The sequence below is a fragment of the Rana temporaria genome, chromosome 8 (assembly GCF_905171775.1).
Source record: "Rana temporaria chromosome 8, aRanTem1.1, whole genome shotgun sequence".
NCBI lineage: Eukaryota > Metazoa > Chordata > Amphibia > Anura > Ranidae > Rana > Rana temporaria.
The window spans coordinates 146,153,061-146,176,769 of NC_053496.1; the positions used below are offsets into that span (position 1 = coordinate 146,153,061).

The 23,709-nt window shown below is 48.3% G+C and overlaps 1 protein-coding gene across 1 annotated transcript in view; it reads left to right on the plus strand.

The window, feature by feature from the left end:
• Nucleotides 1-23,709, plus strand: part of LOC120909149 (aryl hydrocarbon receptor interacting protein) — a 70,362-nt gene that overhangs the window by 41,556 nt on the left and 5,097 nt on the right. The window contains 4 exon segments of the mRNA XM_040320836.1: nt 2,458-2,646; nt 9,172-9,240; nt 9,242-9,349; nt 12,774-12,915. Coding sequence (XP_040176770.1) covers nt 2,458-2,646; nt 9,172-9,240; nt 9,242-9,349; nt 12,774-12,915 — 508 coding nt within the window.

The window sequence follows — 23,709 nt, forward strand, 5'->3', positions numbered from 1 at the left end:
TTGCGGCGCCCCCTGTTGTCCAGGTCTTCAACATGCCGCTGCATGTCTCTTAGCATGAGACGGTGGTCTGATGCCTGAATCTGGGTGCGATGCACCGCCAGTTTGGTCTCTTGGATCTCCTCCTCTGCCATTTCCATTCTGTCAGCTAAGTGTTTGAGGCCCGTTTGGAGAACTTGAATTTCAGCGCGGCAGGTCGCCTTAACGTCCTCGACAAGCTGTTTAAAGTCATCTTTCGTGGGAATGGCCTGCAAGTAAGACTGCCATGGTGGGGGGGGTGGTATGGGGGTCCCCTGGCATCATAAGTGGGCTGTAGTGGGTCAGTGGGGGATGGATGGCGGGTGGAAGCTAGTTCCCTGTGCTGTCTGGCCTCGAGGGGGGGTTGCTGGGGTGGGTCCATGAGTTGGACCAGGCCTCAGCCTGATCCACAAGTGGAGTGGGGGCCCTCTTGTGCCAGGGAGCCTGGTGCTGGCCATGGAGGCATATGAGGGGGGAGAGATCCCCAACTGATCCCCGTTGGATGGCCGGATGGATCTGTCCTGGGCTGCGGGGGAGGTGGAACCTGGTCTGGTACCAGCAGAGGAGCTGCTGCGTTCCGGGAGATCCATGGAGGCCTGGGGAACATGTGGGGGCTTGCAGGGCCGGGAAATCGTCCTCAAAACGTGGTTGAGGGGGAGAGCTGGGAGCCGCTTTGGCTGCTCAGGGTCCGGGGCTGTGCGTAGCAGGCGGGGGTAGGCTCCGTGCACTGAGTGTCCCGCTCCGGGGAGGCGAGGAGGGCTGCGGCCTGTGCCTCGTGGTCCGCTGCGGGGGGGGTGGGGGTGCTGAGATCCACTCACCCATAGCTGCGAGCCATCCGGGCTCGGGGACGAAGTGGAGGTCCGCGGTCGGGTCAGGGATGGCCTCCGGATGGTGAGGCGGGGAGGTGCGAGGGGGAGAAGTCCCCGTTCTGAGGGTGGCCGCGTCCGGCGCCATCTTGTCCCCTCCGCCCAGCGGCATGTCGGGCGGTCTTAAAGTAATTTTTAAGGGTCGTAGCGGAGCCTGGCGGGGGTTTGAGATGGTCCCCTTGCTTTGGTGGATCTGGTGGTCCGCGATCCGCCCATGGATGTCGGCGTATACCCCCGGTTTTTCTGCCTGTATGCTGCGGGGCTGGAGAGGAGCTCTCAGGGGATGCTTCCTTCCAGGCTGGCTTCCGGTCACGCCCCTTGACTGATACCTTTTTAATAATGAGATCCCTTGGATGTTTTGAAAGCTCTCTGAGGGACAATGACTTTTGCTGTAAGATGCAAATAATATAATGTCAGGAAAGACCTACTAGAACAGCTGAACTTTATTTAGGGTTAATCAGAGGGACTTAAAATGATGGCAGGTGTGTACTGACTCCTATTTAGCCCAGGTTCACACTGGGCTGCGGGAATTAAGTTGTGCAAGTTCAGCTGAACTCGCACAATTTCTCTCCCATTGGTCAGTCCCAATTTCGGACACGATTTGGAGACATCTGTGCAGGTTTCTGCACAGATGTCAATGTAAATCACGGGCCAAAATCACAAAAAGAATTACAGAAACTACTTTTGTGAATCGGTGTGGTGCTGCAAAGTCGGCATAGCACAAATTCTGACGGTGCTATTGCCGTCAATGGCTGCCGATTTGACATGCCAAATCACATCAATGTGAACGTAGGCTAAATGTCAGTTTGGTGGGCTGTTCATTTTTTTTTTTTTTATTATTGGAGCAATTAGTTTACAGATGGGTAGGTGTGTAAAGAATATCACACAGCCATTTGGCTACTAGAAAGTCATAAGCTGAGGAGCTAACTAATAAGTATCAAATACTGAATACTATATAGGCACATTTAAGTTGGTTGCTATAATTGAATGCCAGAATTTAAACTTTTTTGATCTATGTTGAATCCTTTAGGCCCGGTTCACACTTGTGTGATGCCAGACATTGCATGCAATTCAGATGTGATCCGCAGTGCACTGCTGTTCACATTACATGCGATGTCTGTGCGGTGCGATACCAGCCATATATATAGTATGGCTGATATCGCAACGCATTCGGTCCAAAAATGCACAGGACCCTTTTTTCTTTTCAGACCAGAATCGGATCGAATGTGTGTTCATACACGTGCGATCCGATTCATGTCCGAACTGTCAATTTGCACTGCGATACGCAAGCTGAAATGGGGGTATCGTTAAGATATGACACTTTCCAGCAGTTTGCATATGGCAGTGTGAACTGCCGTGCATGTCGGGTGCGATGCGGGAACCCGCAGTGGATTTGCAATGTTCTCGCATTGCACAAGTGTGAACTGGGCCTAAATCATCAGCAATCATTTACAGCTTTCTCCAAGCAGGTGCACGTTAACATATTTATGCTGTAGTGGTTAATAAGTGGCAAATACAAATGAGTTAGGATGGTTTAATACTTTCATACATGTGATAAATGTTGGTTGTCTTTCAGCTTGTACTTGATTACCCACAAGTGTCCCGTAGTCTGCGTCGGATTGCAGCAGGAGAAGATCCTCGTGAAGGTCAGAGACATTGCTGCGGAGGGATAGCACAACTTCATGACCATTCTCTTGGATACATGGATTTGGACATACTGCAAAAAGATCCTCAGCCCTTAATATTTGTCATAACTCTTTTAAAGGTAGTAGTTTCCTTGCCTTCAAGAAATCTTTTAGTAGTTGCATACAATAGCTATCACACCGTCTTATACCAAATAAGAAAGTGTGTATGTATGTGTGTGTGTGTGTGTGTGTGTGTGTGTATAATATATATACACGCACACTCTATATTATTCTACCTGTTTTGTCAAAATTTTTAAGGCCAGTTCACACCAGACGCAGTTCCGTGTGCTTTTTTTTTTCTGCACAAAATGCATGCACAGTGTTTTTTCTATGTATTTCAATGGCTCTAGTTAACACCATGCAGTCAGTTTCTGCACCGGAAACTGACTGCATGGTGTAAACTAGAGTCATTGGAATACATAGAAAACACACTGCATGCATTTTTAGTGCAGAAAAAATGCAAACGGAACTGCGTCTGGTGTGAACTGGCCCTTAAAAGGGGAGCCTGCATCCCACCCAGCACATCTTCTGTATATCTATTTTGAAAATTTCAATAAAATGTATTCTGAGGGCCAGTTCACACCAGACGCAATTCTGTACAGTTTCGTGTGCATTTTTTCTGCACTAAAATGTATGCACAGTGTTTTCCATGTATTCCAATGGCTCTAGTGGCACCATGCAGTCAGTTTCCAGTCCATTTCCGGTGCAGAAACTGATTGCAAACTGACTGCATGGAAAACACTGTGCATGCATTATGTGCAGAAAAAAAGCACAGGGAATATGCATTTCATTTGCACAATTCCAGCTCTAAAAAAAAAATGTTATAATTTTTTTTTTAATGCTTGAGCCTAGGTTCACTGTGTGCGATGTACTGCGAATTTGAACGTTTTTTTTTTTCTTTTCTGTGTGAGGTGGGAAATTTGCCTTGCGTTTTTGAGATTGACATGTGCGAATTTACAGCTATTTTTACCGCAAATTTCAGGAGAATTCGCAGAGATGTGACTGTGTGCTGCGAGTTTACTGCATGTTCAATTAAAGCCTATGAATATAAAATTTGCACTGCACCATAGGAATTTGCATTGCGCCCACAGTCAACATGCACGGGACCCTTTTTTCCTTGCAACAAATTCACAATCCATAGATGTGAATCGAAGCCATGGAATACTATGCTTTTTACATGACCTGCAAATCTGTGTGTTCCTAAATGCATCAAACCGCATCAGGGTGAACCCAGGCTTAAAGGCAAAATTTAAGGGTTCTTTAAAAAAAAAAATCTTTTCGTCCATGGACGGACACAGCCCCTTTAAATCTTGACATTTGGGTTATGTTCCTGTTCATAGGAGAGGACTAGGCAGAACATGTTTTTTATCTTAAAACATGTAACTTTAACAGAGTTGAACAGCCCCGGTCCCTCCGGTCATAACCCCTCTCCCTGCAGCATGCAGCCTCAGTTTTTTTTCTGCCTAGCAGAGAAGGACGTGGCTCCCTTTTGGGCCCAGAGTCCTGAATAAATTTGTATTTTTTTTTATTTTATTTTTGAGATTCCTCTATCAACTGCCGGCTGGGTGACAGGCTGGTATTATAGATCCTTCTAGTCCCCCCAGTCCAGCCATCGAGTGTGAGCAGACCTTAGCTACGCGCTGGGTCAGCCACGACATACCCCATGGCTCCAGGGGTGGCCGGTGAGCATATGCTCTGGGGTCCACATATGACTGGGCTGCTGTTGTCTCACTCACAGTGGACCGGACCGACAGCTACTCCGTACCATCGGTTGTGGGTCTGTCAAGGACGCGCCAGCAAGTCCTCGCAAGGACGGGTAAGTACGGTTCCTCCTGCCTCGGCAGGATGTAACAGCTGGGCATTCCCGGGATTAAGGGGTTCTCCTGTCCTCCTTTCCATGCTCTCTGTCGCTCTTTCCCCTCCTGCCCTAGGGCCCGCTATGACCGGGGTGTTACCTGTGGGGGGGGCTTTGGTCCCTGTGGGGGACCGCGGGGTGCTGTGGGTCGGCTTTCTGTGAGGGGGGGCGTCTGTCTCCTGGGAAGTCACTGCAGGCCTTCGTAGCCGCGCTGTGGCGCAGGTCGGTATTGCAGGCAGCCATTTTCTTGTGGTCTGCGGCCATTTTTGGTGTGGGTTTTGGCCTCTAGCACTTGGTTTCTGCTCTTTCACCTCCGTTTGTTTCCCTCACAGATTTTTTCCTCACACATGCTGTGTATACAAGGAAGGTGGGCAGTGGTGCTGAGCGATCTCCCTCTAGGTGGTGAGTCCCCTGGGTAAACCCCCCCCCCCCCGGCCAGTGCAGCAAGGAGGGTGGACTTCTTGAGTATTTTTTCACTTAGTCCCTAAGGACTGTTAGTGGGTGAATATGGAGTCAGTATCTGACCTTTCTTCCCCTAAATTGCCAGAGGCAGCAGCCGGTGCCCCTGCGGGTTCCCATGGATACGCTGTCGGCAGTCCTGGAATCATTTGTTGCTAGGGTGGAAGCGGCATGCGGGTGGAAGGGGGGGTAAAAAGCGCCCCCCCTCCACGCCATCTTCTGGGGAATGCTCTGACTCTGATTCGGGCCTGGCTGTGGCTCAGGACCCTGGTTCTGGTATGTCAGAGGATTTAGACCAGGACCTTCCTGGTGAGGAGGATCCCTCTTCCGGGTCAGTGCAAAACAGGGCACTTGTGCCCTAATTGATGCTGTGAGGGAATCTGTCAAGCTGGAGGATGCAGCTGGGACTTCCACAGAGGGATCTGTCTCCTTTGGATCACTCAATTCTAACTGCTCTGTGAAAGTTTTTTCCTTATGTTACTTTCTTTAATAAGTTCATACATAAGGAATGGGAACGGCCAGTGGTCCTTTTTGGTCCCTCAGCGCATGGCGGTCTGTTATCCTTTTGAGGAGAGCTTTTGAAAAAATTTACCTCTCCTCTGGTCGTGGACCAGCCCGGTCTGTCGGCTAAATATCGTAATCGCTCTCAAGGTTGAGGGGACCCCTGTCTTTGAGGACAGTACTGATAGGAGGTCCGAAGCTGTGACCGTTCCATGTTTACTATGCTGGGGTCTGCGTTGCGGCATATTTTGGCTGCAACTTTGGTGTCTCAGACGCTTACTGAATGGGCAAAGATTTTGCGCCAGACAATGGAGGAGCATCAGCTCCCCGTGAGTGTATGAGGTTGGCCGACCAGTTGGTACAGGGCCTTGTGTATGTCTGCGATTGCCACTCTGGATGCAGCTCCCTTGATCTCCAGAGCACCTGTATCGGCGGTGGTATTGCACCGCCTGATTTGGCTGAAATGCTGGTCCGCTGACCAAGCATCCAAAAAAGCTCTAGCAGATTTGCCCTTCAAAGGTGGGAGGCTTTTTGGTACCTCGTTAGAGGACGTGTCTATGGCCAGCCAGAACCTCCGGATTCAGAAGTCGGTCTTGGTACTGACTCGGTGTTTGGAGTACCTAGGATTAATTCTGAAATCCTTGGAGGTGAAGGTCTTCCTTCCTTGGAGAAGTTGCAGACACTCCAGACGGCGGTGAAATGTTAGCATCCCGCAAATGGTCATCTTTCTGTTTTTTGCATGCGAGTTCTGGGCCTCATGTGGACTCTTTCAAGGCAGTACCGTATGCCAAATTCCACACTTGAGTCTGCAGAAGAGATCCTCTGTCCAAACGGAACAAATCTTCGTTGTCTCTGGATCGTCAGATTCAGATAAGTCACCTGGTCAGGGCTTCCCTGAGTTGTTGGCTGAGACCCCCCGGCTCTTCAGTCTGGGAAGTCGTTCCTTCCCTTTCATTGGACTGTGATCACAACGGACGCCAGCCTCACAGGTTGGGGGGGGGGGAGTTTGGGGGGCCCAGTCGGCCCAGGGTCGCTGGACGAATCCCTCCTGCCGATCAATGTAATAGAACTTCGAGTGATTGCAGTGGCTACAAGGGTGTCCAATCAGGATCCAGTCGGACAGCGACACGGCGGTGGCTTATGTCAACCATCAGGGGGGAACAAGGAGCTTGTCTGCGGCATCAGAGGTCGCTCACATCCTGCGGTGGGCAGAAAGGAGCGAGCCATTTACATTCCGGGCGTAGCAAACTGGCAGGCGGACTACTTATGTCGCCAGATGCTGGACGACATCTGGAGGTGTTTCAACTCCTTTGCCGGAGGTGGGGCACACTGGACGTGGATCTCCTGGCTTTTCGACTCAATCACAAGGTGTCGAGGTTCGTGGCCAGGTCCTGAGATCTCTGGGCAGACGCGTTGGTGGCCCCGTTGGGTCAGTATCGGCTAATTTATGCCTTTCCCCCACTGAAGTTGCTTCTTCGAAGGTGGCCTTTCTAGTGGCCATTAAATTTGTCAGATGTGTTTCTGAGTTGGCAGCCTTGTTTTGCAAGTCTCCTTACTTGGTCCTTCATAAGGATAAGGCAGTGCTACACCCGCAACCTTCCTTTTTTTTTTTTTCGAAGGTAGTTTCAGCTTTTCACCTAAATGAGGACTTTGTTTTTCCTTCCTTGTGACCTCGACCGTTGCATCCCAAAGAGGCTGCGCTCCATACTTTGGACGTGGTACGTGCTCTACGGGTGTACCTGTCTGCTATGGCTCCGTTCCCGGAGGTCAGACTCACTGTGGCGGTGTCTGGTCCACACAAGGGCCTGGCGGTTTCGTCTGCTATCATTTCCAGGTGGATCAGACAGATCGTCATCCAGGCCTCTGCCCTTAAGGGGCGGGCGCCTCCCTTTCCTGTTGCAGTGCATTTGACCAGGGCAATTGGTGCCTCCTGGGCTTTCCGATATCAAGCGCCTGTCTCACAGGTGTGTAAGGCATCGTCTGTTCACCTTTTCCAAATTTTACAAGGTTGATGTGAGTGCATATTCAGATGCTTCCTTCGGCCGCAAGGTTTTGCAGGCGGCTGTTTAAAGTTGCAACTCCTCCGTTGAGGAGCTCTGCTTGTTTGGGGTGAAGTTGGTTTTTGATTGCTGTATCCACCCCTTGTTTTTCTGACACTGCTTGGGGACATCCCAAATGTCAAGATTTAAGGAGCTGTGTCCATCCATGGACGAAAAGAGAAAATCGTATTTTTGTTGTACTTACCGTAAAATCCTTTTCTCTATCGTCCATGGACGGACACAGCACCCACCCCTCCTTTTTAAGTCTGTACTGCTTTTTGAGGAAATGAGCTGCATGCTACAGGGTGAGGTGTTATGACCGGAGGGATCGCCCCCTGGGCAGGGCTGTTCAACTCCTGTTAAAGTTGCATGTTTTAAGATAACTAACATGTTCTGACTAGTCCTTTCCTATGAACAGGAACATAACACAAATGTCAAGATTTAAGGAGCTGTGTCAGTCCATGGACGACGGAGAGAAAGGATTTTACGGTGAGCACAAAAAATCCTATATCATAGAATGCATTAAGGTGAAAAACCATGAGACCTTACAGCCCTTTTAAGCACCGTAGCAAAATGTCAGTGCTCTGTAAGGGCTAGTTCACATCACAGTGCTTCACAGTGTTCCAGTGCTTTTTTTTTTTTTTTCCTCATCCAAAATGCATATAAAGTAGGTTACATTGTTTTCAATGGCATAATTCACAATAGTACTTACAGTTCCAGGAAAAAAAAAAGTAGAACATGCTTCATTTTTCCTGCACAGAACTGTACTGGAAAGTAGTAAAATGCATCAAAACCCTACTGAACCTTTTGCGGCGTTTATCAATGGTGGGATTAATGTTTTCTTATAGCTACTATTTGACTCTTTTGATTCATGAACAGGCAAGCTTGTATGGTATTAGGTTCCCTGTTTCCCAGTCATCACTTCAATATACTCAAGAATTTCCTGCCAATATTCCTTTATCATTGGGACAGTCCACCATATGTGTGTAGTTGTTCCTATCTGTCCACGAAGCCGAAAGGGACTGATACCAAAAAATTGGTTAAGTATCAGAAAACCAGACATAAAAGAATGGTTCGAAAGGGTGGAAAACTAGAATAATCTGGAACATCTATGTAGCTGTGATGAGGGCCAATGTAATACATATAAAAAGAGATGGAAGCCGTGGAAGATTTTAAATTAACGGAGCAATATCTGGAGAAAATCACAGTAGATAGCAGCTAAAGAAGAAGATTTAAAAAAAAAAAAAGTAAGGGACAAACCATCAGGGGTAGGGGGTGGAAGAGGCTGGGTAAGGTTTATATTAACTGAATTAAAAGAGAATATGAAAATAACTAATATAATGTAAAAAAAAATATACAAAATAACATTTGAAATACCACAAATGATGCAAAACCAAAAGTGGAGACGGAATTATGAATACAATCGTGAGCAAGTCTCTTGCTGTGGTTGAGTCTGAGGTGGAAAAAAAATAAATAAAAAAAACCCACTGGAACGCACCTACATGCAGCACAAACACATCAAAAATGCACTGGAACCAGTACAGTGGAAATAAAGCATCTGGAATGCACCCGAAAACATATAAAAAGATGCACTGTAATGCATCAAAAAAGGCTCATGAAGAAATGCATGCATCCAGAACAGATCTGAAGGACATTTTTTGTGCTGTGAACTAGCCCTAAATGAGTAAAATAATTTACTCCTTTTTGTTTTTTTATTTGTTTTGTAACCTATAAATGTTTTTGTCTTCCAGGTCGAGGAGCCAGGTACCTACAGGCAAGATGCTTGGGCTATGACAGACGAGGAAAAACTGCAAGTGGTACCCCACCCTTCACCAAGAAGGCAACCAGCTGTACAAAGAGGGGAAAACAGCTGAAGCAGCTGCCAAATATTATGAAGCTATTGCATGCCTTAAATCCTTACAGATGAAGGTACAATTGCACACACATAGCACCTATTTTGTAATCTGCATGTTCTTATTAAAGGGGTGTTCCAGCCTTTTTTAAGTTTATTAAAAGTCAGCAGCTACAAAAAGTGTAGCTGCTGGCTTTTAATAAACAGACACTTACCTGCTCCACGGTTCCAGCGATGCGCCGGCCGGCGTCTTCATTCCTAGTGTGGGCACCCGGCAGTGACAGCTTTCGGCTTCACGGCCGGGCACCCACTGCGCATGTGCTCGCCTACAGGAGGGGCTGCACTAAGGCGATTAAGCTATTCGCCTTACCAGCCCCTCGGCAGAAGGAGGAAGTGGGACAGGAAGTCCCACTCCTTCTGACCCCCCCCCCCCAAAAAAAAAATTGCATGCCAAATGTGGCATGTAAGGGGGGAAGGAGTGGATTAAGCGGAAGTTCATTTTTAGGTGGAACTCCGCTTTAACCACCTCCCACCCACACTATAGCCGAATGACGGGTACAGCGTGGGCCTTAATTTGCTGGAAGGCCGTCATGACATCCTCCCGCGCATGAGCTAATTGCACCCTGCTCTGTGATCACTGAGTCAGACTTCCGGCCCCTTACCACGTGATCAGCTGTCGGCCAGTAACCAGAAGCTGGTAGCCAGTAACCAGAAGCTGTCGGCCAGTCGGCCAGAAGATCGGTAATACTTCCCCACCCTCAAAAAAATAAAAAATAAATCACTGGCTTCTGTCAGCGGCTGCCTAATCTGTGCCAACCAGTGCCACCTATCAATGCTTACCAGTGCCACCTATAAATGCCCACCGGTGATCATCAGTGCCACCCATCAGTAATCATCAGTGCAGCCTCATCAGCGCACATCAATGAAGGAGAAAAAAATTACCTGTTTTCAACATTTTATAACAAACTATGAAACTTGTTCTTAGCAAAAAAAAAATGATTAAATACCACCAAAAGAAAGCTATATTTGTGTGAAGAAAAAAAAATTATAAAATGGTGGTGGCAGCATCATGCTGTGGGAATATTTTTCAGTGGCAGTAACTGGGAAACTAGTCAGGATCAAGGGAAAGGTGAATGCAGCAATGTACAGAGACATCCTTGATGAAAACCTGCTTCACAGCGATGTGGACCTCAGATTGGGGCGAAGGTTCATCTTCCAACAGGACAATGACCCTAAGCACACAGCCAAGATAAAAAAGGAGTGGCTACATGACAACTGAATTTCCTTAAAGCGGAGGTTCACCCAAAAATCAACTTTCTGCCATTAGATCCAGCATACTGCTGACATCTGCAGTATGCTGTTTTTTTTACTTATCGTTTTATCAGCGGTTGTTATCCGGCTCCGAGCGGGGATTTCTGCAGGGAATAGACGTTCCTAAGCCAAGCGGATTTGATTGACGGGCTGCTAAAGCGTGTCACGCCTTTCCGAAAATACCCAAGGTGACACTCGGGTGTTTACAGCGCCTGCCGTGTAGAGCTGACTGCGCAGGCGCCCTAAACACCCGAGTGTCACTTCGGGTATTTTCGGAAGGAGTGACGCACTTTAGCAGCCCGTCAATCAACTCCGCTTGGCTTAGGAACGCCTATACCCGGAAGGAATCCCGCTCGGAGCCAGATAACGGCTGATAAAAGGATAAGTACAAAAACAAAAAAACAGCATACTGTTGATTTTTGGGTGAACCTCCGCCTTAAGTGGCCCAGCCAGAGCCCAAACTTTAACATCTCTGTGTAAAAAGTGAAGTGCTGTGAAGCTTTCCAGATGCACTGTATGTATGTGTAAAGTGCGTTGTCATTTATATTAGATTTAAAGGTTAAGTTTACCTTTCATAATATGTTACACCCATGTGTAACATGTTATGAAAGCAACCCCCCAGGTAGCTGTCACAATTCAAACGGGCATTTTCTGGCATTTTTTTTGTTCACATGTATTTGTCAGTATTTTTTGCTAGATAATTACTTAGAACCCCAAACATTATTTTTCAAAGCAGAGGCCCCTGGAGAAAAAATTTTTTTTTTTTTTTTTTTGTGTTGCACGCTATTTTCGCTGCGGTTTTGAAACAGCAATTTTGGGGAAAATATACACTTTAAAAAAAAAATGTAATGCCAAAAAAAACCACAATACATAACCCAATTTTTTGGTAAAACATAAAAGATGTAACGCTAAGTAAAATGGATACCAAAAATTTCACTTAAAAATTGCACATGCCTGCGCAACAGCGACAAATTATGTACATTTTGCTATCCATAGGAGACACTTTAAAAGCCTTTACAGGTTACCACATCAGATTTACAGAGGAGGTTTAGTGCTAGAATTACTGCCATATCTGACGTTAATGGTATTACCTCACGCGTAGAGGTATGAGGCAAATAAGGTGTGGCATCAAGAAAATAGAGATATTGACAGTAACACTGGATTACTTATGTCTCCCTTTTCCTTAAGTGCATATACTTGGTGACATTAAACTTGTTTAAAAAGAAAATCTATTCAAGCCTGTATTCTTATCTCAGAAAGTACCTTCTGTTGCTGTCTGCCTCCTCCAAATCTCCAGATTATTAATTTTTTTGCCGACTTCCTGTTAGCAGGTTCCTCATTTGCTTTCCATGGGTCCACTGTATGTAGTATGGCCAACCTCTCTTGCTCGATCCTGAGATGGACTATAGATAATCCTAGTGTGTATAGAGCAGTGGATATGACCATAACTAATGTGCACTGCTTGTTTCAAACAAATGTGAGGGGGAAATTAAGATATTTTGTCAGCGGACCAAGTTACAGAGAGACAATTTCATGAAAATAGATTACATGGAGCATTAAATGTGGTTAGAAAAACCTTCTGTGCTGCAGCTTCCCCTGGCCCCTTGCTTTTTCTTACCTGAGTCCAATTCGATCCAGCGATGTGCTTGAGTGCAATGGCTTCCACTGCTGTCTCGCCTGCTCATAGGGCAGGTTAAATGGCTCCCACTTCTGTCAATCAAATGCTGTGACATGGGGGCAGGACGAGTCCTGTTGTCTGTGTAAATTGAGCGAGCATGCACAGGTGCTCCCATGAAAGCAGATTTCTGTGGGGGTACCTACTGAAAAGGGAGGGCCTGGAGCGCCAACAAGGGAACCACAGAAAAAGAGGATCGGGCTGCTCTGTGCAAAACTATTAAACAAAGCAGGCAAGTATATCACGTTTGTTATTTTAAGAAAAAACAAAAATTAAGGTTTACTATCGCTTTAATTAGAGGATGTGTATGGATTAGTTTTAGAGAATAAAGATACTGTTTAGTGTCACTTTAAAGCCCATCTGACTCTTGTTTTGTTTAGTGTGATTTGTTATAAAGGCCAGGTCCTTTTTAATGGATAAGCATCAAATGTATTTGTTTTATTTACTACAAAGGCAGCAGTCAGTCTCTCTTAAATATGGTAATTCATTATAATTATGATTTTGTGTCTGTTTAGGAGCAACCTGGATCTCCTGACTGGATTAGTCTGGATTTGAAGATCACTCCATTGCTTCTGAATTTTTGTCAGTGTAAGCTTCTGGAGGGAGAATATTACCAAGTTTTAGAGCATTGCTCGTCCATTTTAAACAAGTATTCAGGTGTGTATGGATTTTTTCTCCCTTTCTAGGGACTTTATTTATGTCTCCTTATGCTCACCTATTTTGTGGTGCTTTGTGCATCTACTGTTGCTATAAAAATAGGATTTTTGTACTCCCTGTAAAATCCTCTTCTTGGGGTCTATTGCAGAGGAAGCAAAAAAGTCAGGCCAGCACAGAATAACTTTGTCCCCCTACTAAATCATGTCTCAGCTTTGTAAAAAAAAAAAAAAAGCAGCAGTACAAGTCTGTAAAAAAAAATAGAATTTTTTGTACTCCCCGTAAAATCCTTTCTCGGACGTCCATTGATGGACACAGTTCCCTGTTTACAGGAGAGGACTAGGCAGAAACATGTTGGATAATTAAATAGATGTTATTTTAACAGAGTTGAACAGCCCTGGCCAGGGGGCGGTCCCTCCAGACATAACCCTCCTCCCTGCAGTATGCAGCCTCAGTTCGTAACATGCAGTACAAACCTAGAAAGGAGGGGAGGGTGCTGTGTCCGTCCATGGACTTTAGAGAAAAGGATTTTACGGTGAGTACAAAAATCCTATTTTCTCTCGTCCATGGACGGACACAGCTCCTTTAAATCTTGACAAGTGGGACGTCCCCAAGCAGGGGTGGGAAGAGTCTCAGTAAAACCAATTTAACTTCACTCCAAAAACAAGCATAGCTCCTCAACAGAAGAGTTGCAACCTTAACCACTTGAGATCCGCGCTATAGACGAAATACGTCCGCAGCGCGGCTCTCAAGTGGCCGTTTAAACACGGCCTTTTATGTGCATTACCCGCGCGCGCCACTGGGTGGCGCGCGGCGGGTAAAAACTGTCCCGACGCATCGCCGAAGACCCGATGCGTGTAACCTGGCGGCCGCGATGTCCGCAGGGTACACGCGATCGTCGGGTGACAGCAGGGACGTGGAGCTCTGTGTGTAAACACAGAGCTCCACGTCCTGTCAGGAGAGAGGAGACCGATCTGTGTCTCTTGTACATAGAGACACAGCATCGGTCCCCTCCCCCAGTCACCCCCCTCCCCCCCATACAGTTATAAACACACCCAGGCTACACAGTTAACCCCTTCCTCACCCCTAGTGTTAACCCCCTTCACTGCCAGTCACATTTATACAGTAATTCGTGCATTTTTATAGCACTGATCGCTGTATAAATGTGAATGGCGCCAAATTTGTGTCAAAAGTGTCCGATACGTCCGCCGCAATATCCCCAGTCCCAATAAAAATCGCAGATCGCCGCCATTACAAGTAAAAAAAAAATAATAAAAAAAATCATAATTCTGTTCCCCATTATGTAGGCGCTATAACTTTTGCGCAAAACCAGTCGCTTACTTGCGATTTTTTTTTTTTTTTTTTTTTACAAAAATACGTCGAAAATAGTATCGGCCTTAACTGAGAAAAAAATAGTTTTTAAAAAAAAATATGGGATATTTATTATAGCAACAAGTAAAAAAATATATATTTTTTTTAAATTGTTGCTCTTTTTTTGTTTATAGCGCGAAAATAAAAACCGCAGAGGTGATCAAATACCACCAAAGAAAGCTCTATTTGTGGGGAAAAAAGGACGCCAATTTTGTTGGGAGCCACGTCGCACGACGCGCAATTGTCAGTTAAAGCGACGCAGAGCCGGACGCTGAGATTTGCCCTCGGGAACGAAGGGGGTTTATGTGCCCAGTAAGCAAGTGGTTAAACAACCGCCTGCAAAACCTTGCGGCCCGAAAGAAAGCGTCAGCAGATATACTCACAACAACCTTGTAAAGTTTGGAAAAAAGTGTGAATAGACGACCAAGTCGCCGCCTCGCACACTGTGAGACAGACGCATGATGTCGGAAAACCCAGGAAGCACCCATTGCCTGGTTGAAATGCCCGTGACCGGAAAATGGGGCGCCCGCCCCCCTAAGAGCATAGGCCTGAATGACGGTCTGTTGATCACCGAGAAATGTGGTTGACTAGACCGCCAGGCCCCCTTTGTGGACTTGCCACCGACACAAAGGAAGGCGCCAGATCTCCGAAACTGAGCCGTAGCAGGCAAGTATACCCGGAAAGGGCCGTACCGTGCCTAAAGTATGAAACGCAACCTCTGTATGATGCGCCAGCAAGCATAAGCATGGTCGAGAACAAAAGCCCTCATACAGGCGAAGGCCAAAACCCACTTTGGAGAAGGGAAGGTCGCGGGTTGTACCAACTCCACTCTGGAGCAGCAAGGAAGCAACTACAATGGAGGAAAGGTATAAAGTTCAAAAGACTCTGACCAGGTGGCGCACCCGAGTCTGATTCAGAGACAAAGATTTGTACCACTCGAACAGTATTTCCCTCAGGAAGGCACAACTGTGGAGCTGGGCATACGGCACCGCCTCAAAGGAGGCTACCAACAGGCCCAGGACTCGCATGCAAAATGGAGAGATGACCGATTGCGTGATGCCAACGCCTTCACTGCAGACTGAAGAGTCTGCAATTTCCTCAGGGGAAGAAAACCTTCGCCAGCGAGGAGTCCGTGTCAACCCTAGGTACTCCAAATGCTGAGTCGGAACCAGGACTGACTCCAAACTTTAACACCCTTCCAAATTCTCGGAGGGTCTGAATGACTACAGACACATCCACCAATTCTGAGCCGGAAACTGCTCTCAGAAAAAGGTTGACTAAGTAGCCACAATGGCAAAGCATCGCAGGCCCAGCGAAGCTAGGATAAGTGCAAGCTCCCTGGTGAAAACTCTTGGTGCTGACGCCCGATCAAAAGGAAGGGCCACAAACTGACAGTGGTCCTCCATCGCAAAGCACAGAAAACTCTGACTTGCACAAAATGGGAAATGCATGTATGCGTCCTTGATGCCCGAGGAACGCCGGAAAATCCCCCAAATGGAGCAGAGCTACCACCTGGATTCCATGTGCAACTACCCAACGTTCACAAGGGAAAAAACCTGTTCGGTGGATAGGAAGGAACCCTATCTAGTACTTCGAAGAGATCCCCTCGCAGACCCACTGGTCGGTGAGCAGGGAGGTGCACCAAGCTGTGAACCTGCAAAACCGACCTCCCACCCCAGAGACGGGTGGAGGAAGGCTATATACATTGGCGGGTTTGGGTGCTGGCATGATCGCCTTACGCACCCAGGGGCGTTTTAGTCCCCCAGCTGAGCCTTAGTCGGCCTGGGAGGGTTTGCCCGCGTACCCTGACTGACGAAAAAAACACTTTGGCGTGGGAAAGGAAGTACCCGGCCGACGGCAGGAATCCTTCCCCCTGGAGGACTGAGCTCTTCCCTCCAGTGACATCCTTGATAATGTCGTCCAGCGAGGACCCAAAGGGCCTCCTACCCTGAAGGGTAAATCCGCCAAGGCATATTGGAAAGGAAAGATAACCGCTCAGTTGTAATCAGAGAACCTCCTCACTGAATCCAAACCATGGGTGCCGGCAATGCAATAATACAAAGGGAACTTGGACACAGCCGCACTCCAAAAATGTTCCTTTTATTAAAATAGATCACAAAATGAACATGCCACAGCAAAAATTGGAACAAATTTAATGCGTTTTGCACTGTAGCTTCAGTGCTTGGTCATAGCTAGTACTAGCTATGACTAAGCACTGAAGCTACAGTGCGAAACGCGTTAACTTTTGTTCCAATTTTTGCTGTGGCATGTTCATTTTGTGATCTATTTTAATAAAAGCAAAGTTTTTGGAGTGTAGCTGTCCAGGTTCCCTTTGTATTTTTGCACCGCCAAGGCATATGTTGGAGGCCTTGTCAGCAGATCAGCATTCCAACCAGAGGAAGCGGCATAAATCATCTCTGAAACAGAAGCCCGAGATATGAAGGGCGCGGCATCCAGTGAAGCAATCCCAGACTTATACAAGGCACTGGACAGCTGGGCAGCTAGCCTAAAAATTTCGGGAGAGGAGAGCCGACGCTCCTCCACAGTCTGGTTCAAAATGCTCACTCAGTGAGTGACTGAGACCCCAGAATATGGGGCCACATAGGCCGCAAGGCAGACCCCCCGCAGCATGGTAAACATGAAACGGATCAATGTCTTCGGATCTCCATCAGTTAGATCCATTACAAGTTGGGGGTTCCCTCAATAGGGAGAGTGGGTATACACCCTGGGAACCGGGGGGGCCACCCCTACAGGAGAAGCCCCCCTTTTTTGTCTATAACAGAGGCTTTCCTCAAAGGGGTACTGAACCGCCAGGCGGTGAGGGACTACAAAAGCCTTCTGCGGCTTTACCCATTCCGCAATCATGAAATATATCAAAGAAGGGCACCTCAGGAAAAACCTCCACAGAGCGGTCTGATTTGTGTGATCCAAAAAGACAGGATGCCCTCAGCGGAAGCCCAGCTGCCCTAACTCACATTAGGGAGTCCCTTTAAAGCGTGAGAAGCGCACCACCAAGTGCCTTGTCATGCACGTCCAGGTACCTGGTCCATGGCCCATACAATACAGGAAACGGGGATCGCTAGGTCCCTAGTCTTATACAGAGTATTCCCCAGGGGATAGCGGGGGGACGGTGGCACTTTAACCCCCTCACTCCACCCCCCACCCTGGCACAAAAGTGGCCCAGGGACTAACGAATAATGTGTCTGTGGGAATCCCTAGGTGCTAACACCTGCTGCACCCTCAGGCATGTTTGGAAAGAAGAACCCAGATACTGACTCAAAAAACGAGAGCTCCTAGGGCTCTATACAGGCTGTACTTCTGACCACAGGCTGGACCCACCCTCTCTGCTGCGCTGTCCAGGGGGGACCCACCACAGGAGGAGACTGCACAGCGCTGCCGCCCGCCCTCAGGACTATTTTGGCTATGGGACAGGAATTAAGGGAAATCTCCCCAATGGGACAAAGATGGCAACAAATAAACTGACCAAAAAAATATCCAAAAATGAAAAAACAAAATTAATTTCTCTTTTGTTCAGTGACGGACACAGCACTTTAAATCTTGACCTTAGGGTTATATCACCACCAGGAGAGCACTAGGCAGAGCATGTAAAAACTGCACAGTACCGCCCAGGGGGCGATCCTACTGCCTATAACCCCTCACACTGCATCCAGCGGCTAGCGTAGGAGTAGGACATGGCTCCCGGTGGGGATCATTGGTCCTGGAGATTTTTTCTATTTTTTTATTCCTGTGATCTATTTACAGCCGGGCTGGGTGACAGGCTGGATAATATCGATCCTGGTAGTCTCCCCAGCCTGGCCATCGAGCGTGAACAGGCCCTAGCTACGCACTTGGTCAGCCACAACATGCCCCTTATGATCCTGGGGTGGCCGGCGAGCTATATGCTCCGGGGCACACATGTGACCGGGCTACTGATGTCCGCGTCAGTGTGCCGGGCCGACAGCCACCCTGTACTGCTCGGGTTATGGGTCTGTCTGGAATGCGTCCAGCAGTCCCCCACAGGAGGGTAAGTATGGTTCCAGCTGTCTCGGCAGATGGAGCAGCTGGGCATTCCCTGGGAGGTTGAATAGGGGGTCTCGCACTCTTTTTCCTCCTCCCCATGTTTGGGTCCGCTGTGTGACTGAACAGGGGGGGCACTCCGAGTCCGGACAGGGGCTGTGCTGTGTATGGGGTCCGCTCAGGCCTTGGGGTGTTTGAGGTACAATTTGGTGGGACACCGCCGAGGCCATTTTCCTGTAGCCTCAGTTCAGGGAAGTTTGGCGGCCATTTGGACGGAGCCCTTAAAGTGGAGTTCCACCCATTTTTTTTTGTTTGTCTGTGCTGCATGCTCTAATCTCATAGTGTTCAGATGGACAATTTTTATTAATTTGTTGCTTGTAAATACCTTTATTTTGTAGTCCTTCATACTTCCTCCTCCTTATTTGCCTAGGCTATTTGCAAGGGTTCTGGGATAGGCATCATGTTTCCCAGTAGTCCTTGCAAACCTGACTGAAAACCTATTACATTGCTTGTGCACTGAGCATGGTGCGAAATATGCAAAGCTGAAATCCAGAAGTCTTACAGTCTGGCTTCATGATGCCCACACATAAGATGGCCACGGGTCTATTTCTAGATTATAAACTAAATGCTGTAACAACCTAACAAAAACGGACCTTAGTTTACAGACTAACTTTACTAGAAACATTAAGCTTGTTATACAGGGGTATTTATATTTAAAAAGTGAAATTGTGGGTGGAACTCCCTTTAAGTGTGCTGAGGCTGCCATTTTCTAGTAGTCTCGCTTGTTTTTTGCCTCTAGCACTGGGGGATTTCCTTTTGGAACGGCACAAATCACACAGAGCACCTTGTGAGAGAGTGGACGGGCAAAACAGCGCAGTACCTGTCTGGGTGGTGAGTCCTACGGGGGGGCCCCCCCCTCAGTCTGTGGCAGCTAGGAGGGTGGACTTTTTAGTGGCTTGCCTTCGGTCCCTAAGGGGTGTCAGGTAAGTGGTGGGTCAGCATTGCATCAGAAGCTGTCGCTTCTTCCCCAGACATACCTGTTGGTGACAACCGGTTTCCCTGTACCTGCGGGTGCCTATGGGCGCTTTGTCTGCTTTCCTGGAGTCTTTTGTTGCCAGGGTGGAAGAGGCGTGCGGGCACAAGGGAGGTAAAAACGCCCCCTCCCCCCACCATCTTCTGGGGAAAGCTCTGATTCAGACTCGGGCCTTGCTATTGGCAACCGCCCCTTTTCTGACGTTTCAGAGGATGCGGTCCAGACAGTGAGGATGACTCCGTGTCTGGGTCAGCGGAGAAAGGCTTGTAGGAGCGCTTATCACAGTGGGGCGGAAAAAACCTAAAAATGGAGGATACGGCGGGGGGAATCTACCGAGGTGTCTGTCCCTTTGGGTCTTCACATGCCGGCCCGCACGGCTAAGGTGTTTTCCCTACCTGACCTATTTTGATAAATTTATCTACAAAGAATGGGAATGCCCGCAGCGGGCCTTGTAGGTCCCAAAACACATGGTGGTGTGTTAACCTTTTTGAAGAGAATTTCCTGAAAAAAATGAACATCTCCCTCAATTGTGGACCCCCCCCCGTATCCAGGTTAAATAAGGTAACCACGATTCCGGTGGAGGGGACCCTTGCTTTTAAGGACCCTGCCGCTAGGCGGTTGCCACGGTCCATGTTTACGGTGGTGGTGTAAGCATTGCGGACCGTGTTGGCTATGGCCCTGGTGTCCCAGAAGCTTACTGAATGGGCAAAATGGTTGCAACCGTGAGTTGGAAAAGCAAACAGGCCTCCCCGGTCCTGCGTGGAACTGGCAGACCAGTTGGTGCATGCTTAAGTATGTCTGCGATGCGGCTTTAGATATGGCCCCTTGCCTTTCTAGAGCCTCAGTATCTGCTGTGGTGCTACGTCATCCGATTTGGCTAAATAATGGTCTGCGGACCAAGCATCTAAGAAGGCTCTGGCGGATTTGCCTTTCAGGGAGAGAGGCTCTTGGAGCCTTGTGGATGACATTATTAAAAATGTTACTGGGGGTAAGAGTACGTTGCTCCCACAATCCAAGAAAGGTAAGGAGCCACGCCGAAGGCCAAGGCCCTGTTTTTTCATTTTTTTTTTCCCACCTGGGTCGGCAGGTAAGCGTTCCCAGACCGACAAGTGTCCGCTGAGGACAGAAGCGTCCTGGTTTTTGCAAGCCAAACAAGCCTGCGAACAAATCTACGACAGGCATAAAGGTTTGCACCTTGCCGACTCTCGGGTGGGGGGTCGCCTTCGGGAGTTTTGCTCGGTGGACCTCCCTGCTTTCAGACCAGTGGGTCTGCAAAAGTGGTTTCATCAGGCTACAATAGAGTTTCTTTCTTGTCCACCAAACAAGTTTTTTCCCTCCAAGCCTTCATCTTCTTCAAGCTCGTCGGGAAGCTTTGTTTGCGGCATTGCAGGACCTACTGCTGCGTGGAGTGATGTGCCGGTGCTGTTGCAGGTACGGTTTCAGGGCTTCTACTCAAATTTGTTTATAGTCCCCAAGAAGGAGGGATCCGGCCGAGCCTGGACATCAAGGCCCCTCAACAGCTTTGTGAAACGTGTAAAGGTTCATCGGAATCAGTTCGCTCTGTGGTCACTGCATTCCAGACGCTGGAATTCTGGCGTCCCTGGATGTCAAGGACTCATACTCTGCATGTCCCCATATGCGTCAGGCATCAGAGGTTTGTGGTCGGGGACGACCACTGCCAATTTGTACGCTCCTCCCCTTTGGCTTGACATCGGTACCAAGGGTTTTCACCAAGGTGCTCGCCCCCCGATTCCTGGCTTTGCTGAGACAGAAGGAATCGCAATCGTGGGCCACCTGGATGACCATCTGAGAGCAGCTTCCGCCTCAGAATTAGAGGAGGATTCACGATTGCCAAGTCAGACCTCTTCAGGATGTTCGGTTGGGTTCTGAACCTCGGTGTTGTACCGACTCAACGCCTGGAGTACCTAGGCATGATTCGGGACTCTTCAGAGATGAGTTTTTCTCCCTTTGGACAAACTGCAGACTCTTCGGGCTGCGCTGAACCTGTTGGGCGCCTGCAAGTGGTCGTCGCTGCGCTTCTGCATGCGAGTCCTGGGTCTCATGGTAGCCACTTTTGAGGCGGTACCGTATGCTCAATTCCACACCTGAGTCTTGCAAAGGAGATCCTGTCCGAATGGGACAAATTCTTAGTTGTCTCTGGATTGTCAAATTCGGTGAACCAGACAGTCAGGGATCCCTGAATCTGGTGGCAGAGGTCTTCGGTCCAGGAAGTCATCCCTTTACATTGGACGGTGGTCACGATGGACACCAGCTTGACCGGTTGGGGGGGAGTTTTGGGGCGTACAGTGGGCACAAGGTCACTGGACGCAGGAAGAATCCTGCCTGCTGATCAAATGTGCTGGAACTTCGGGCGATCAGGCTGTGCCTCTCCACATGGTTGCGGAGGCTGCAGGGTTGCCCGGTCAGGATCCAGTCGCACAACGCCACGTGGTGGCATATGTCAACCATCAAGAGCTCGGCTGCAGCTTTGGAGGTGGCTCACATCCTGAGGAGGGCAGAGCGGCGAGTGCCGACGCCATCGGCTATGTACATTCCAGGCGTAGAAAGAACACTGGCAGGTCAGATTACCTAAGCCGTCAGATGCTGGACCAAGGGGAATGAATGGTCGCTACAATCCGGAGATTTTTCGACTCCTTTGCCTGAGATGGGTGCACGCCGATGTGGATCGCCTGGCTTCTCGACTCAAGCGGAAGGTACTGGGTTGTGGCCAGGTTCAAAGGTCCCTGGGCGGATGCGTTGGTGGCTCCATGGGGATTATCAGCTGATTATGCCCCCCCCCCCCCTGATAAAAACTTCTCCCTCGTCTGCTTCGCAGAGTGGATGACCGAGGGGATTCCGTGATTCCGACTGCCCCTCGATTGGCCTTGGTGCCCCTGGTACGCTGACATAGTATGAATGGTAGTGGCTGTTCCTTGGCGACTGCCGATGCGAGAGGACCTTCTGTCGCAAGGCCCTATATACTTCATCCTGCTTTACAGTTGCTTGCTTTAACGGCCTTGCTGTTGAAAGTCAGGTGCTAAGGGACCGAGGTCTTTTGGAGTTGGTAATCTTTACTATGCTGAGGGTGCGGAAGTCATCTTCTCGAAAGATTTATCATCGCAAATGGAAGGCCTACATCTCTGTGTGAGATGGGGTGGTGTCCACATTTGTTTTCCAGGGTTCTGCTGTTTTTTGCAGTGGGGAGTGGATCAGAAACTTGCCTTAAGCACCATTAAGGGGCAGATTTCAGCCTTGGCTGTCTTTTTTTTTTTTTTTTCAGCGTCCCTTGGCGGCTCATTCATTGGCGAGTATGTTTATGCAGGGTGTTCGACATGTGGCATCTCCGGTTCTACCACCGCTGCCTCCATGGGATTTGAATCTGGTGCTCTCTGTACTTTAGAAACGCCCTTTTGGAAAACATTAGGGAGACCCCCCCCCACTATTGTCACTCTCTCAGAAAGTAGCCTTTGTGGTGGCTATTGCATCTGCCAGGAGGGTTTTCTGAGTTGGTGCCTTGTCTTGCAAGTCTCCCGGAGGTCGGATTTACGGTTTGTCTCGGTAACTGGTCTGAAGCAGGGGCCTGGCGGTCTCATCGCCCACCATTTCTTGTGGATTAGACAGATTCGTGATCCAGACTTATGCCTTAAAGGCACATTCCGATCAGGGCAATTGGTGCCTCCTAGGCTTTTTTTTTTTTTTAACACTGCTTGGGGACGTCCCTAAAGGTCAAGATTTAAAGTGTCGTGTCTGTCAATGAACAAAAGAGAAAAATGAGTTTTGTTTTTGCCATAAAATGCTTTTCTCTGAAGTCCATGGACGGACACGGCTTCCTTATACTCTTGACTTGTGGGTTATGTTCCGTCTACTAGGCAACATGTTAATGGTTAAAACATGTAATCTTACCACAGCTGAACCAGCCCCTCTCAGGGGGGCGGTCCCTCTGGTCATAACCCCTCACACTGCTCTAAGCAGCTCAGTTTGTCAAAAGCAGATCAAACTCAAAAAAAAAAGAGGGTGGGTGGGTGGGTGCTTGGTCCGTCCATGGACTTCAGAGAAAGGATTTTATGGCGAGTACAAAAAAGTCCTATCTTCTTTTTCGTCCATGGATGTACACAGCTTCCTTATACTCTTGACTTGTGTGACGTCCCCAAGCAGTGTCAGAAAAACGAGGGTTGGGAACAGCAATCAAAAACCAAACTCACCTAACACACCAGAGCTCCTCAACGGAGATGTAACTTTAAAAATTGCCGCCTGCAAAAACATTGCGGCCAAAGCACACGTGCATCAACCTTAAAAGTTCGCCACCTTACACACCTGGGAGACGACCGCTTAAAGTCGGAAACTTCAGGAAGCACCAATTGCCCTGGTCGAATGCG